At 43.9% G+C, this 17033-nt stretch overlaps 1 protein-coding gene across 4 annotated transcripts in view; it reads right to left on the bottom strand.

The window, feature by feature from the left end:
• The window catches only part of ccdc57 (coiled-coil domain containing 57), a 184594-nt gene that overhangs the window by 6664 nt on the left and 160897 nt on the right, over positions 1 to 17033 (bottom strand). Inside the window, exon 20 of one of the 4 annotated variants that reach the window (XM_078570971.1) lies at positions 3387 to 3439. The exons of the other annotated variants lie outside the window; for them this stretch is intronic. Within the exon in view, the coding sequence (XP_078427097.1) occupies positions 3423 to 3439 (17 nt within the window). The 3' untranslated portion in view covers positions 3387 to 3422. Of the gene's footprint in view, positions 1 to 3386; positions 3440 to 17033 lie in introns of those variants that run through there. 4 annotated transcript variants of the gene reach the window in all.

The following is a 17033-nucleotide window of genomic DNA, read 5'->3' as shown; positions in this document are numbered from 1 at the left end:
TGTTCTGCCTCTTGTCCATCCTCACTTCCTTCACTCTACCATTGGTCAGCCACGTCATCAGCCGCTTTGGTCTTAACACCTTGTCCATCCCCTAAACTCTCTGCCTCACTCCTCATTTAAGATTCTCTTCAAAACATATGTCTGAATAAGCTTTTGGTCAACTGTCTTAATGTATCCTTGGGCTCAATGTCAAATTTTGTCTGATAATCACTCCTGTGAAGGGTTTTGAATATTTTACTATGTTACAGGCACTGTATAAATGTTCAAAAGCAAAATACCGCCAATCTGAAATAAAAACAAAAAATGCTGGAAATACTCAGCAGGTCAGACAGCATCTGTGTATAAAAACAGAGTTATCATTTGGGTCAAGATGACTTTTCATATAAATGCTAGTTGTTGTTGTTGGATCAAGCAGAGGCCAGTATTGCAAGGAGAATGTTTAGACAGCGCAGGGCAAGTCTCTGTTCCAGGGAAAAACCACACCGGTGTTTTAGTACCTGCAAATCATTCATTGTTTCCTTCTTGTCAGAAGCAATAAAGAAGGCATACTTATTTTCTTCTCCAAGTAGAAAAATAATTTTAACACCAGCTATTCTATACATGTCTTTAATCTGTTTTATCGCTGGAGTCTTTGATAAAAAATGCCTTTATTGCTAATTAAATCCAGATTATACCACTGTAGCAAATCAAGAATGGAATTTTAAAGAGAAGATTTAAGATCTACTAGTAGTTTATCCAGTGAGTGCTTAAATTACACCCAATTCCCAGTCTGTGCGGAATTAGTTCACTGGGATGTTGGGCACATGTTCAATATATGGGAGACAGTGGCAATGTCATTGGACTGTTAATCTGGTGCCCCAGGTTAATGATCTGGGGGCATGGGTTCAATTGGCAGCTGGTGGAATTTTAACACAATGAATTAATAAATCTGAAACTGAAAGCTACTTTCATGGTCACCATTACTGAGACTAGCTTTCAATTGTTGTAAAGACCATTTGGTTCACTAATGTCATTTAGGAAAATCTGCCATCCTTACCTGGTCTGGTCTACATGTGATTCCAGACCCACAACAATGTGGTTGACTCTTAAATGCCCTCTGAAATGGCCTAGCAAGCCACTCAGTTCAAGGGCAATTAGGGATGGGCAACAAATGCTGGCCTTGCCAGTGATGCCCACATCTCATCAAAGAATAAACAAATACTAAGGGAAAGATCTAGATTAGTCATGTTCATGTTTCATCAACCCAACTGGAAGTGCATATGTATGAATAATAGATTAGAATCAGGGATGTTTGTGATCTCAGTTTTGCTTTAATAGCCTGCTTGAAACACACTCTCAACACTCAACTCTTGAGTGACATATCAAAATGTAACAGCACAGGTGGAAAAAAGAAGTAACTTCTGACAGGGCAGTAGGTGAGAAAATGACTAATAAATAAGGACAAATTCCATCAGAAATCTTTCAAAAATAAAATGAACAGTGTCTAAGAATTAAGACCATCATTGACATACAAGCCAGAACTTTTGTGGCCTTCAATGATGAAAAACATTTGTTGTCTGAACGGGAAAGAGAAAGATGAAATAGGACCAGGTCTCCTATTTTTCCAATGATGAGCACTTACTTTTATAATGCCTGTGACCAATGGGATTCTGTGCTTTATACAGTAACTTATAGAAGGAAAGATTTGCATTTATATAAAGCCTTTCACAACCTCAGGGTTCTCAAGTTGCTTTGCAGTCAATGAAGTACTTTTGAAGTGCTGTAGAAAAAGTTACACTATCATTTAATGCTACATTTACACTTACATAAATGCAGCACAGAAATCTCATTTAGAGTTACTGCATCCAAAGCTGTATTGATTCCACTGATTCCAAGTCAACATATCTGCTTTGATTTAATACCAGGAACTGAAACATTGTCCAAAAAATGACATGAACCAGAGCCACTGGATGGCATGATGCTGAGCATTTGATTTGTTTACAATATGTATCTGCGTATAACAACAACCCACACTGGTTGATTTGACTTCTTCCAAAATGGAAGATCACATATGAGCAGGAATATAGACATTGGAACATAAGAAACAGGAGCAAGAATAGGACATAAGGCCCCAGGAGTTGTGCTTACATTAATAACGTCATGGCTGACTTTTACCTCAATGCCAATTGCCCACCCAATCCCTGACTCTGCTGTCTTGTTGGCCTTGATGACCTTGACGGTCATCCTCTGGCCAGTGGAACCTGTGCTGGCCCCGTCTTCGAGGGAGCAGCCAGTGCCACGGCTGGCATCTCCCCAGTCATTGCAGCCTCATCAGATGCCACGGTCACTGGAAAAGAGGCGGAGGAGCTGCTGCTAGCATCCAGAGCACCCTGAGAGGAGCCCGCAGAGATGACAAACAGGTCATGTGCCAACATAAGGTCGCTCAAGACCTCCCTGCTCGCCATTGATGGATGGGCACCTAGCTGGGATACTGGGTGCCTCATCCATCTCCCACACCGACACTGACCATCTGAGGTTATTGCCTGTGTGAGGGCTTGCAGGTCTGAGCGCAACCCCAGGAACCCCTGATTCTCTCCCTGGAGCTGCCTCTCTATGAGAATTGCCTCTTTCTCAATGGAGGAGGCAGTGCGCTTGGCCATGAGGGTCAATGCAGTGCTCATGCTCCGCATGGACTCCTCCACAACAGAGACGGTGGAACGCAGGCCCTCATGGATCTCCGCCTGATCCTACCGCACATCCCACTGGACACCCAGCATCTACCACCTAATGGACAACTCCAGAGGCTCATCGTCTGCCTTCGACTCGGCATCGTCCTGGTCTCCAGCAGTCTTCGGACTGCCGGCGCCCTGGGCACTCTCTGCCTCCGCCTTCTCTTCAAGCGAGTGTGAAGTGTCCTCACTGCTGTGCACCAACATTTTAGCCACTGATCTGACGCCCACCAAGGTGCTGGTATCTGCGCTGGTGCCTGGTTCAGAGAGCGGGTGAGACACGGGTGCATCTGAAGCCAGGCGCTCCTCTGGCATCAAGGGTGGCTCTTAGGCGTCTTGCAAACGAGTGTGTACTGGCGAATCTAAGGGCAAACAATGACATGTCATTAGTTGAAGTCATCACACTGTCATTGTGCATGCCAGGCACCCTGGTGAGACAATGGAGATCTGCATCATGGTGCCATCATCTTTCAATGATCAATGGGGACTCCAGTTTTGAGGCTGCCATCAATGAAGAGTCTACACAAGAATCTTTGCACAATCTGAAACTCTCACCTCTGTCAACTGCACTCTTACCTTCATCAGAGACTCCTGCCACTCCACATCTGGCTGACCGAGGTAGGTGGCAGCTCTCCAGCTCCAAAGTGTCCACTCATACCTCATCAATATTAGGTTTGGGGGGGACCTCCGCCTGTCCTTGATCTCTCTATGTTGTTATGGGTCCTCTTCTCCTGAAAGGACAGAGGAGCATTGATTAGTCCACTCTCTAGCTGCAGTGCCATTGCAGCCTGGCCAACCCCACCTGAGAAATACCTTGCAGGGCACATCCGAGTCATGGCCCTCAAGCTGCAAGGCACTCAGGCCAAGCAGCCAGGGCTCACCCCCTTAGCCAACTCCAGCATCATTGACAGTTGGCACTCAAACTCTAACATCCCTGAGCTCCACAGGAGGAATGGCCAATCCTTAACACTGATCCATGCCAACATGGTACTCACCCTTGCCGAGCGCAGCAGGTTGTTGAACCTTTTTGCGGCATTGCACTCATGTGCGCCTCACGACGTCGTGGCTGCTGACCTCGGCTGCCACCTCCTCCCAAGCTGTTTTAGTCTGATGCAGTAGCTTCCTCCTGCCATCCCACCTGACACCCACCTCCTCCACAAGGACTGTGAGGCACTCATCCAAAAAATGGCAGGGGGGGGGGGGGGGGGGGGGGGAAAGGAGTGCCCACCTGACCTGCCCTTCCTCCTGACGTCTCCAGCCGCTGTTGAGGCAATTGCTCCAATCTCCAAACTACAGATTATGATTCTCCACTGGCATCCTACAGGGAGCTGCCCCTGCCGTTTGTACATTGCCTGCCGGGTCACCATTGGACCCCACCCCCGACAAGGCCTTTCCCCCGCCTGGCCCTTCCAGACCATTGGGAAGACGTGTTTCATGCTGGGTGGGCGTTAATTGGCCACCAAGCGTGAAATTCCGGTTGTGGGCCGATCGCAGTCGGGGGCTTGTTTCCTGACCGTTCCCGGGTCCATTGATCGTGCGCGCCCGCCAAGGGAAAAATTCAGGCCCAAGAATTTATTGATCTTAGCCTTCCATATAATCAATGATTGACCATCCACATAGCTCAGATATAGAGATTTCAAAAGATCCACAACTTCTGAGTGAAGAAATCTCTCCTCATCCAAGTCCTAAATGGCTGACCCCTTGTTCTGAAGCTATGCCACCTATTTTGAGATTCTTCAGTCAGGTAAACAGCCTCTCAGCATCTAAAACAGGCCCTGATCAGCTGAAATTTCCTTCAATTAACCAGTGGGAAAACTAAAACCAAAGCCATTGCCTTTGGCCTCTGCCAAAAACTCTACTGCCTCACCCTGAAAAATGCTATGGAAGATTCACAAACAATATATTAAATATCTGGCATTTAGCACGCTTTGTCACACACCTCCCTTAACATTTTTCTGCTTCTCTGTAACAATAGTCAACCACAGTCAATTTATTCACAGTCAAACTTAGCTTAGACAATCGTATTTTAATGCACAATGGAGATCATCATTCCCATGTGATTGACCCCTAAGCATTAGTCTCATCAATCCTGACTTCCAATTTTTCAAGAGCTGCAGCAGATAAAATAAACAAAGTAAAACATTTGAAAAGCTACAAACTTGGTCTTAATGGAGGAAAGTTTAAGCTTTTTAAACAACAATTCTTAGGATAGTCTACTCTTTTTACCTCTGCTCTTCAAATGACATAATTTGGACTCGATCTGCTAATTTAACCCGAGACCTGAGCAGCCAGGCAACCTGCCAGAAACAGCAGCCAAGGCCAAAAGACAAGAGAGATTGTAAAATGTTATTGAGTTGCACGCCCGCCGAACTGTCAAAGGCCTATTAAGGCCATTTAATTATCAATTAAGACAATAAACTGAGCTGCCCGTCCAACCTTAAGGTTGGTGGGCAGGCCAAGAGCCCAGGCGGCCTTTGCATTTATCATGAAACCTCATCCATGGGTGGGATGAGGTTTCACAAAGGTGCTTAAAGTTTTATAAAAAATTTTAATAACATTCATAGACATGTCCCAGCTCATGTGACACTTTCACATAAGGGGACATTAAATTTTTTTTTCTTTATTAAAATTTTCGGAACTTAAAACTAATCTCCCTGAGGCAGCTCTGTGCCTCAGGGAGATTTCTGCGCTCTTTCATGCGCATGCACAAAAGAGCACACTCCCCGACTCAGCCTACTGCCCCCGGCTGCACAGGGAGCGCTCAGCGCTTCTGGTTGCGACACGCGTAAAATGGCGGCACCCAGCTGATCACGGGCGGCTATCTGCTGCGCGCCCACCCATGCATGCTCCCGCCCAACCTCCCCAACGGGGAGAAAATTCTCCCCCAGGAAAACTTTTCTGAGCACCACATGAAAGCCTTAGTCCTTCCCTTCCCCAGCTCCCCGCTGCCCCCTCCCCTACCCTCACCAATGGACCATGATTCCATTGCCAGGCTCCAACAATCCACTTATCTTGAGCCAGGGACCATTTCTTTGGGTCCCCCGTGGCAGCCTCCTGTCACCCAATTTTAACGGCAGGGGACCTACTTCCTGTCAACTTACTGGCCTTTTTGGTTGGAAAGTTGGCAAGCGGAATACTATTCAGGCCCAGTCAGTAAGGAACAGCCAAGCTGATCTGGTACCATTCTGGAACACCCTCGCCACTCACTTCACCGCATTCCTGCTTCAGAGTTAAAAAACAAGAACATATATTCTGGATGTTTTGATTATGCACAATTGGCCAACTACCTCTGGGTATTTTCTGCATATCTACAGACCGTAATTCACCATCTGTTACCAGTTTGCACTTTCCACTTATTTATTTACTCAGGGGAACTTATTATTTTCCTGATTCATTATTCATGGATCATCATGCAGATGATCTTCGTGTTTATAAAAGTTCTCCTTTATAGTATTGTCAAACTGTTCACATAAAATTCACAACTGACACAACAATTTCCAAAACAATATTTCCAACTGTATTATCTGTTCTTTTTTCACATCAGTTTGAAACAAGGAAATCACCATCTATCTGATTTCTTTTGAGTTTCATTATCTTTATGAAGATAAGAAAAAAAACCTTCTTTACATGTTATTTTTCGCTTCAGAATGGATAAGTGTTACTTACTGGATCATACCCTGCATTTTTCTCTCACTTAATTCCTCTGCCCCACAAGATCTTGTTCGACAAAGCCAATGTCCTGTTGTTTTAATATTGACCCCCTCCAATCTAGTGTCCACTGGAAGTGTCTAACTCAATCCCAGCAAAATCCTTTTCAAAATTGATTCCTGATTACCAGAATGCATAGTATTCCCATGTTTGTATCAAATCAAGTAACTACCTATTCAATCTTATTTAGCAAAAGTTGTTTGACAAAATACTTCATTGCTGTGCTTGTGTTTACAAAAAATGAAAATACAATCTACATAAATAATGGGATTCAGCTATTTGTAGAATTTTATGGTGGCTGATTTTAAGCTGTTAAATGGAAGTGGTTCCAAATTTTAACAAAAGGCAAAACAATAATCAGTTTCTGAACATTTTTTTGTATGTAGAACGCTGCAGAAATTATACGGTTTACGTAAAACAGAACACATGAAATGTCTTAAACATTTTATTAATACTGAATTTTATACTTGTGTAAGGGCTAATTTGAAATAAATTAAAGAATAGCTTGTTGGAAAGTAGCAGGTGAGCTAGTTGCAAATTCAGATCAAGCAATTTTGCAATGTCATATTTCAAAAGTGAAAGAACTCTCTTCTGTCTGAAACGTGTTGCATAATCCAATCAGCTCAAATTGGGATAGCCTAGATTGTGGTCACCCCATGTGCTCAGCTACCGATATCTGCTAGTCTTGCATTGTCGGTTAATCATTTATTCAGTCAGGTTATAGCAGTTCCCTGATGTAGACACAATCTAAAGTATCATAATTATTTCAAATAGTTCCCAAAACAGATAACCTTTCCACCCAGTCAAGAGACAGTGGTGTGCAATCAAACTGTTCCCAAGATAAAAGTCTCTGTAGACCTAAAACAAACAAGTGCCTGACCTAAAATATGCAACAAAGTTAAATTCAATTCAATCTCAGGAATAAGGTTGCAATTTTGTTGCAAAGCTTTTCCTTGAAATTCAGCAGAATGGTTGCATAAATGGCTGAGAGTAAATACACTGTCCAATGTAACAAGGAACTATTACAGACCAGGAAGGGCTCGGGCCCCATTCGATACTGAGGCTAATCTCAGCCACAAAGGCTGTTGGATTCCTCCAGCAGTCTGAGCTACGGTTCCTTCTCCTGGTCACTACATAATGACTGTATTTGCTTGTGTCTGTGCATGCTGAGAACAGGAAAAAGGCTCAGCTATTATGTCCTCTAAAGTCAATTCGTCTGGGTCACTGTCTTGGTTCAAACATGAATGTCCGATTGGGCAAGAAATACACACAGACGCAAAATGCAGAAAGATACATACTTTTGTGAAAATCATCAATATTATACGTATATCTCAATCATCCTATCTCTTGCATCATGTGGGATTGCCAGATCTGCTCGGCACATTCAGTGATAACTTACATCCCACATAGTATTTTAGCAACATGCTACCTTGAAAGATGGTACAGATGTAGTGCCTTCCTCAGCTGTGAGTCTGCTGATAACCTCTATTGAGCATCATGTGTAAGGCATGGCAACTCTGTTTAGGTTCAGGTAGGTGACAGGGTCCATGAAGCTATAATGCAGCACAAGTCCGTGCCTTTAAAAAAGATGAGGATTTTAAAAAGTGTCCATTTTACATTTGAGTCCTGCTATATTTTAGTTGAGAGTAATTAGTTATGACCAGGGAATTTTTTGCATTGCATTCAATGTTAAATAAGTTGGAAATTCAGTGTCCATTTATTTAAATTTAAATGTTGCTTTTGCCTTCAGTAACTTTCAATTTTATTGGGCAATAACATATAGAGGACAGTCAAACCCTGGATATAAAGGGTGAGAAAACAGTAGGGTTGCCAACCCTCCAGGACTGGCCTGGAGCTTCCAGGAATTGAAGATCAATCCCCAGGACACTGTTGCGTGCAGCCCTGGAGAAATATCATAAGGACATTAAAAAAAAATGTTTCTTTCTTAATTTTCTTCGAACATTTCTCTTTACCAGATGTAAAAATATTGAAAATTGGAGAAAAGGCTGTTTAACTGATAGTCAAGCACCATCCGATTGGGCAATGAGTATTTTTGTTTTCCAATTGGGATAGGAAGGCGATACGTCACAAGGGTGGATGCATTGGCTGACTAATGGCAGGAGTGTGGGGAAAGACATGAGGCAAAACTTCCGGAATATATTTAATTGCAGTTGACAACCCTAGAAAACACAGAGCTGTGGGGAGTGGCTGTTTCTTGGACTCGAGGGAGGTATACAGTGTTCCCCCAGGTTCAGTACTTGGACCACATACATTAATGACTTGGACTTGTGGGTACAGGGCACGATTGTGAAATTTGCAGGGAAGTGGAACATGAACAGGACGGTGATAGTCCTCAGGAAGGCACAGACGAGCTAATGGAACAGGCGAATGCTTGGCGAATGGAGTTTGGCACAGAGGGGTGCACGTGATGCATTTTGGTGGGAAGAGTGAGGAAAGACAATACAAATTAAATAGTACAATTTTAAAAAGGGTGCAGTAACTGAGATACTTGGGGTGTTTGTACATTAATCTCTGAAGGTGGCAGGACAGTTTAACAAAACAGCTAATTTTGTTATATAGACAGAGGCATGGAGTACAGGGACCAGGAAATTGTGGTGAACCTGTTTGGAGTACCAGGTCAGCCCTGGCTGGAATGTTGTGTCCAGTTCTGGGCATCACACTTTGGGAAGGATGTGGTCTGTGGTGGAGATTTACTGGAGTGGTTCATCAAGTGAGGAATTATAGTTGCTTGCCTGGACAGGTGAGGCTGGGGTTGTTCTCCTTGGAGCAGAGGAGGCTGGGTGGAGATTTGATAGATTTATTTAAAATCATGTAGGATTTAGATAAAGAATAAGGAGCTATTTCCAATGGCTGAAGAGGCGATAACCAAAGGGCATAGATTTAAGCCGATTAGCAGGCGACATGAGAAAAAGCTTTTCTATGTTACAAGTGATTTGGATTTGCAATAGGAACATAGGAAATAGAAGCAGGAGAAGGCCATTCAAACCATCGAGCATGCTCGACAATCGTGGCTGACCACCTACCTCTCATGCTATTTTTTCCCCACTCTCCCCATATCCCTTAATGTCATTAGTATCCAGAAATCTATCGATTTTTGTTTTGAACATGCTCAATGATTGAAACTTCCACAGCCTTCTAGGGTAGAGAATTCCAAAGATTCATCACCCTCTGAGTGAAGAAATTCCTCCTCATCTCAGTCTTAAATGGCCTGTCCCCCCATTTCAGGGCCATGTCTTCTTTGCAGCAGTCGTGGACTGGAAGCACTGAGAGGTGTGCATGCGGCTGGACCTTAAATATGGTGCCCAGCATGCTGAAGTGACGAGGTGATGGCTTGGCAGACGAATGAGTACCCGCTTGCCATGGAAACGGCATGTTTCCCAGGAGTGCATAATTATTACGGCGGGCTTGGGACGATATGGCGTGAAAAGCCGCCATTTTACCTGCCCACTACTGGACTTGGTGCAAATCTGGGACAATTCCGTCCTATCGGTTCTCCTAAAGAATTGAGGATTGGTGCAAGGTTCCAGAGGCACTGACAGCTCTTCAAGTGGGTGTCCTTTATTTGTGAGATTTGAAAGTGAATATCATTAGGCATTTTGGCTTCGATATTAACCCCTGCCCTGGCAAGTGGGAGAGATTGGGGGCACCCTTAAAGACTTTAGTGTGGAGAACGTGTTCCCAACATACCAATTGTGCACCCACTGCCTTTTTTAAGGTGGCTGGTATTGTGGTGTCACAGCAGGACACTTCATTAATATAACAAAACTGGGCATCCACAGTGTAGTTGGAAGCCCAATTTAAAATTCACTGCTGCTGTGAAACAGAGGTGGGAGCTGCTGATTCCCCAATGTAATTGCCTTTGTCATCACTCTGTGTGGACTGTATAGGGGTACTGCCCCTCGCCCCTCAATTAAGTCTTTGGACTTCCACGCTGCAAATTGCAGCTTCTCTCTGCACTCTCCTCTGAATCGGTGGAGCTCCCCCTTCCAGCCACGATGTCTGACCTTTACCACCCCCACTACAATTCTGATACTTCGTCACCCCCCACTTCCCCGCCCACCACACCAACTGTGATGGCTGATTTTCCACCCCCATCCCCATGGCCATTCTTCCGCCACCTACTTTGCCAGTGACTGTCCCCAAGGGATGCCAGCTATGGCCTCCTGGCTACCAGGCGGGCTGTCAATTTGGCTGGCTGCTGGGTGAAAAACAGATCAAAAGAATGATCCTTAGTTGGATTCTTTGGCTGATTTTCTTGCCTTCCTGCACCTTCTTTGCCTCCCCATAAATATCAGTAGCTTTGAGTCTGGAGGGCATCACATCTAGATTGTAAATTCTCCAACTGCAGTTCTCCAACCTAGGCAACCTTCAGGCTTGTGACATGTAACCACACAAGTGCCAGGCAATGACCATCTCCCAGAAATAATCTGATCACTTTCCTTTGACATTCAATGGTGTCATTGTCAAATCCCCCACTATCTATATCCTGGAGGGGTCACCATTGACTAGAAGTTTAACTGGAACACAAGAACACAAGAAATAGGAGCTGAGTAGACCATATGGTCCATTGGATCCTTTCCGCCATTCAGTATGATCATGGCTTATTTTAGGCCTCAACTCCACTTTCCCTATATCGCTTAATTCCTGAGAGACAAAATTCTGTCTATCCCAGCCTTAAATGATCGAGTAACCAAAGCCCTCTGGGGCAGAGAATTCCAAAGATTCACAACCCTTTGAGTGAAGTAATTTCTTCTTATCTCAGTCCTAAATGATCTGCCCTTTATCCTGAGAACGTGCCCCCATGTTTTAGATTCACCAACCAGCAGAAACAATCAAGCCCTTTCAGAATCTTGTACATTTCAATGAGATTGCCTCTAATTCTTCTAAACTCCAGAGAATATAGGCTCAATTTACTCAGTCTCTCATCATAGGACAACCCCATCATCTCAGGGAACAATTTAGCGAACCTTCATGGTGCCTCCAATATAAGTATATCCTTTCTTAAATATGGAGACCAAAACTGCACACTGTATTCCACATGTGGTCTCACCAAAGCCCTGTACAATTGTAGCAAGTCTTTATTCCTGTACTTCAATCACCTTGCAATAAAGGCCAACATGCCATTTGCCTTCCTAATTGCTTGCTACACCTGCATGCTAACTTTCTGTGTTCCTTGTATGAGCACAGCCAAGTCTCTTTGAACATCAACATTTACAAGTTCACACCTTTAAAAAATATTCTGCTTCTCTAATCTTACCACCAAAGTGAATAACTTCACACTTCTCTACATTATTCTCCATTTGCCATCATGTTACCCACTCATTTAATCTGTCTATATCTCTTTGTAGCCTCTCTGTATATTCCCAACAGCTTGCCTTTCCATCTAGCTTTGTATCTTCAGCAAAATTAGATATAATACTCTCTGTCACTTCATCTAAGTCATTAATATATATGTAAATAGCTGAGGCCCCAGCACAGATGGTTGTGGCACTCACTAGTCACAGCCTGCCAACTTAAAAATGCCCCGCTTATGTCCACTTTCTGTTTCCTGTCTGTTATCCAATCCTCCATCCATGCTAATATGTTACCCCTAACTCCATGAGCCCTTATCATGCCTATTAAACTTTTGAATGGCATCTTACTAAATGCCTTTTGGAAATCCAAGTATACTACATCTACTGGTTCCCCTTTATCTACCCTACCATTTACATCCTCAAACAACTCTAATAAATTTGTCAAACAGGATTTCCCTTTTGTAAAACCATATTGACTTGTTCTAGCCGTACTACACCTAAGATATCCTTAATAACAGATTCCAGCACATAAATACTGTGGCTACGAGACCATGTCAGAGGCTCCTGATTCCCCAAAGCCTGTCCACCATAGACAAGATAGAAGTCAGGAATGTGATGGAATACCTCTACTTGCCTGGATGAGTGTAACTCTAACAACACTCAAGAAGCTCTACACCATCTAGGACAAAGCAGCCCACTTGACTAGTACCCTATCCACTACTGGTGCGCCACACCTACAACCATCTACAAGGTGCCCTGCAGCAACTTACCAACATTTCTTTGACAGTACCTCATTGAAGCTTGGATGAGCTTCCGAAGACCCTATGAAAAACGCTTGATAGGCAAATAGAAGACATGCTGTCATCTTTATATTGCTTCATTGTATTGTTCCTAAAGGGGGTAATTTCATGAAAAAAACTGAAAAGTTTCCAAAGCAGTTCTAAGTATTAACAAGATACTGAGTGGTTCTCCAGCTTATCCCAGCAAAACTACTCAGACAGCAAAAGCTGAACATTGATATAGGGGTGGTGGCAGAGTAAAGAACAGAAATGATAGGACCAAGACATCTTCATGACCCTGATCAAATAAATTCTAGTAAATGTCCAGTTGGTACGACATCTTCATTGATTACTTAACAGCAATGTCAACAGATTGATCGCTGTTAGATTTGCAAAAGCAAATGTTAGATAAGCAATGGGTGGAATTTCAGTTGATGGCTGAAATTTGCTAAAACGAAGGACAAATAGATATTGAAATATTCCGTCGACCCTGTTGCGTGTCCATCTGCTCTGAAGGTATTGATTTTTGCTTGGCTACAACTCTATTGGACCAGCTATTCTCCATTTTCCATCTGTGCAAGGGAAGAAAATTGGATAAGACCTGAAAATGGACACGGGAATCACAATGCGTGATTAACCCTCATCATTTGTTGTGATGCAGGCAGTAAGTGAACTTTGAGCTGGCTGCTAATTTAAATGATAGTGATGTGCAACCCAGTGCTAATGATGCTGCTGTGTGGTTGCATATCTCTGCAGGAGACCCAAGCTCGGGCAAGGCTAGCACCACTTAAAAGTGAAGTTCATTCTCACTGCAGAAGGTGATACAACTGTATTTTTGGAAAAGTCTCTTAGCAGGAAGTGCAGAAATGGCACAACAGGGCAGAGTGTGCGCTCCAAGGTTCACTGAACCCCTGGTGCAGGCAGTTGACAGAAGGAGAGAGGTCCTTTAGCCATACAGAGCCAGAGGCTTTCCAAACAGACACTGAGAAGGTAGTGAGAGCAGATAACCATCGCCGTCAATGGCAACAGTCTAGCCCAAGGACTTCGATAGAAGGAAGAAGGTTAATGATCTCACATGTGTGGTCAAGGTCTCCGAATGCATCACCAAATTCCTTACAAATGAACCACTATCCTCATGGACTGCTCTATTCATCACCCACCCTTCAATTGCCTAGAGTCTCTGACAAACATGACTCAGGTCTCACATTCATAGCCTCATCTTGCCCTCACACACTTTGCAGTGCCGCAAGCCTCAAAACCACATTTCACTACTTGCAGACACTGTGTTCAATTATGACAAGAACATCACGCAAATGCATTGCAACACACTCACTAACTTGGTTTACTCTCTCTTGCAGGAAAGGTGGCATATAAATGGAGCCATCAACACCTAACTGGTGGGGACAGGCACAGCAGTATGTTCTGAGCCCTCCATGGGGGAGACAGTGCACACCATCAATGGAGCAGCCACGAGGCCAAGGCCAGTGGTGAGCCTGAAGCCATAGAGGATCACCATATGTTTCTATCTAATCCACCTTCTCATATCCCATTTTCCCCTCATCGCATGATGTCGTCTGATATACAATCTGCAAATGGTGAAAGTAAGAGAGAGGCTCTTGTTTTCTCTCCCTTCCCTTGCGGCAACACTACACTTGTGCTTCTCTCTTTACAAATACCCAAAAACTGCCATCTGGTTAAGGACTATTGTCCAATTTGAAGTCCAGAGCAGCAGGATACTGATGATGAAGAAACACTGTCACTTGATTTCACACTTGTAGCCACCAGCTTAGACATTGGCACTGAGTGTACTTTAGAGAATAGAATAGAGGTATAATCTGCACATAGTGAGTCACCAGACACAAATAGCCTGTAGCCAGGGTAGAGGGAAAGGGTAGCACAGGTGCCAACTCCTCTGAGTGTGAGGATGCACCTGAGTTCTGATACTGAGGACTCAGATAAGTATTTTGATCGAATGGTAAAAGGAAACAGGTTGATGGACATGCACAATGAAACACTTGTTGCATTGGCAGGCCTGCCAGAAAGCCTGCTGAAACTTTCAAGGAGCTTGGAGGCATCTGGCTCAAGGTTTGGCGTGGGGTTTGAAGCCCTTCCTTTTCAGCATGGAAATGGTGTCCAACTCCATGAGAAAACCGGCAAACTGAAAATGATGCAGAGTCTGATGAGTGATGTTTCTGCATCTGCTGCAGCATGAACAGAAGCCACCCAATTTCTGGGTGCTGCAGTGGAAACTCAGAGGGGCCATGAAATCTCAGCTTGTCACCATGCAGGCTCAATCTGCTCATGACTACAGATACCACTGCTCAAAAGGGCTTGCAAGCTTGGAAATTACAGCCCAATGTTTCAGTAAGATCACCTCTCATTCTTTTAAACTCCAATGGATACAGGCCCAACCTGTCCAACCTTTCCTCATAAGATAGCTCCGTCATTCCAGGAATCAGTCAAATGAACCTTCTCTATACTGCTTCTAATACAATTATGTCCTTTCTTAAATAAAGAGATCAAAACTGTATGCGGAACTCCAGATGTATTCTCACCAATGCCCTGTACAACTGTAGCAAAACATCCCTACTTTTATATTCCATTCCTCTTGCAGTAATCGACAACATTCCATGTGCCTTCCTAACCACTTGCTGTACCTGCATACTAACTTTTTGTGATTCATGTACTGGTACAACCAGATCCCTCAGGACCACAGAGTTCTGCAATCTCTCTCCATTTAAATAGTATACTGCTTTCGTATTCTTCCTGCCAAAGTGGACAAGTTCACACTTCTCCACAAAATACTTCATCTCTCAAATTTTTCTCACTCACTTAATCTATCTGTATCTCCTTATGTCCTCTTCACAACTTACTTGCCTATCTATCTCTGTGTCATCAGCAAACTTAGCAACTATATATTCAGTCGCTTCATCCAGGCCATTGATACAGATTGTAAATAGTTGAGGCCCCAGCATTTATCTGTGTGGCTCTTCATCATTAAATCTTGCCAATCTGAAAATGACTCATTGTTGCCTACTCTCTTCTTTGTGTTAACTAACCAATCCTCTATCCATGCTACTATGTTACCCCCTACACCATGAGCTCGTATTTTGTGTAGTAGCGTTTGATGTGGCACCTTGTCAAATGTCTTCTAGAGATCTAAGTACGCCATTTTCACAGGTTCCCTTTTATCCACATTGCTTGTTACTTCCTTAAAAAGCTCTAATAAATTAGTTAAGCACAATTTCCCTTTCCCAAAATCATGTTGACTGCCTGATTGCATTGAGATTTTCTATGTGACCTCCTTAATAATAGATTCCAGCATTTTCCCTATGGCAAGGTGTTAGGCTAACTGACTTCACAGAATCACACAGTGCAGAAAAGGCCCTTCGGCCCATCGAGTCTGCACCGACACATGAGAAACATCTGACCTACCTACCTAATCCCATTTACCAGCACTTGGCCCATAGCCTTGAATGTTATGACGTGCCAAGTGCTCATCCAGGTACTTTTTAAAGGACGTGAGGCAACCCGCCTCCACCACCCTCCCAGACAGCGCATTCCAGACCGTCACCACCCTTTGGGTAAAAACGTTTTTCCTCACATCCCCCCTAAACCTCTTGCCCCTCACCTTGAACTTGTGTCCCCTCGTGACTGACCCTTCAACTAAGGGGAACAGCTGCTCCCTATCCACGCCCCTCATAACCTTGTACACCTCAATCAGGTCGCCCCTCAGTCTTCCCTGCTCCAACGAAAACAACCCAAGTTGATCCAACCTCTCTTCATAACTTAAATGTTTCATCCCAGGCAACATCCTGGTGAATCTCCTCTGCACCCTCTCCAGTGCAATCACATCCTTCCTATAATGTGGTGACTAGAACTGCACACAGTACTCCAGCCATGGCCTCACGAAGGTTCTATACAACTCCAACATGACCTCCCTACTTTTGTAATCTATGCCTCGATTGATAAAGGCAAGTGTCCCATGTGCCTTTTTTACCACCCCACTAACATGCCCCTCCACCTTCAGAGATCTATGGACACACACACCAAGGTCCCTTTGTTCCTCAGAACTTCCTAGTGTCATGCCGTTCATTGAATACTTCCTTGTCAAATTACTCCTTCCAAAGTGTATCACCTCACACTTTTCAGGGGTAAATTCCATCTGCCACTTATCTACCCATTTGACCATCCCGTCTATATCTTTCTGTAGCCCAAGACACTCAACCTCACTGTTAACCACCCGGCCAATCTTTGTGTCATCCGCAAACTTTCTAATCTAACCCCCCCACATAGTCATCTATGTTGTTTATATAAATGACAAATAATAGGGGACCCAGCACAGATCCCTGTGGTACGCCACTGGACACTGGCTTCCAGTCACTAAAGCATCCATCTGTCATCACCCTCTGCCTCCTACAACTAAGCCAATTTTGAATCCACCTTATCAAATTACCCTGTATCCCATGTGCATTTGCCTTCTTTATAAGTCTCCCATGTGGGACCTTGTCAAAGGCTTTGCT

This window comes from Cetorhinus maximus, chromosome 24 (assembly GCF_964194155.1).
Source record: "Cetorhinus maximus chromosome 24, sCetMax3.hap1.1, whole genome shotgun sequence".
Classification (NCBI taxonomy): domain Eukaryota; kingdom Metazoa; phylum Chordata; class Chondrichthyes; order Lamniformes; family Cetorhinidae; genus Cetorhinus; species Cetorhinus maximus.
The sequence above is the reverse complement of the archived record's forward strand: the minus strand, read 5'-3'. Positions and strand labels throughout refer to the sequence as shown.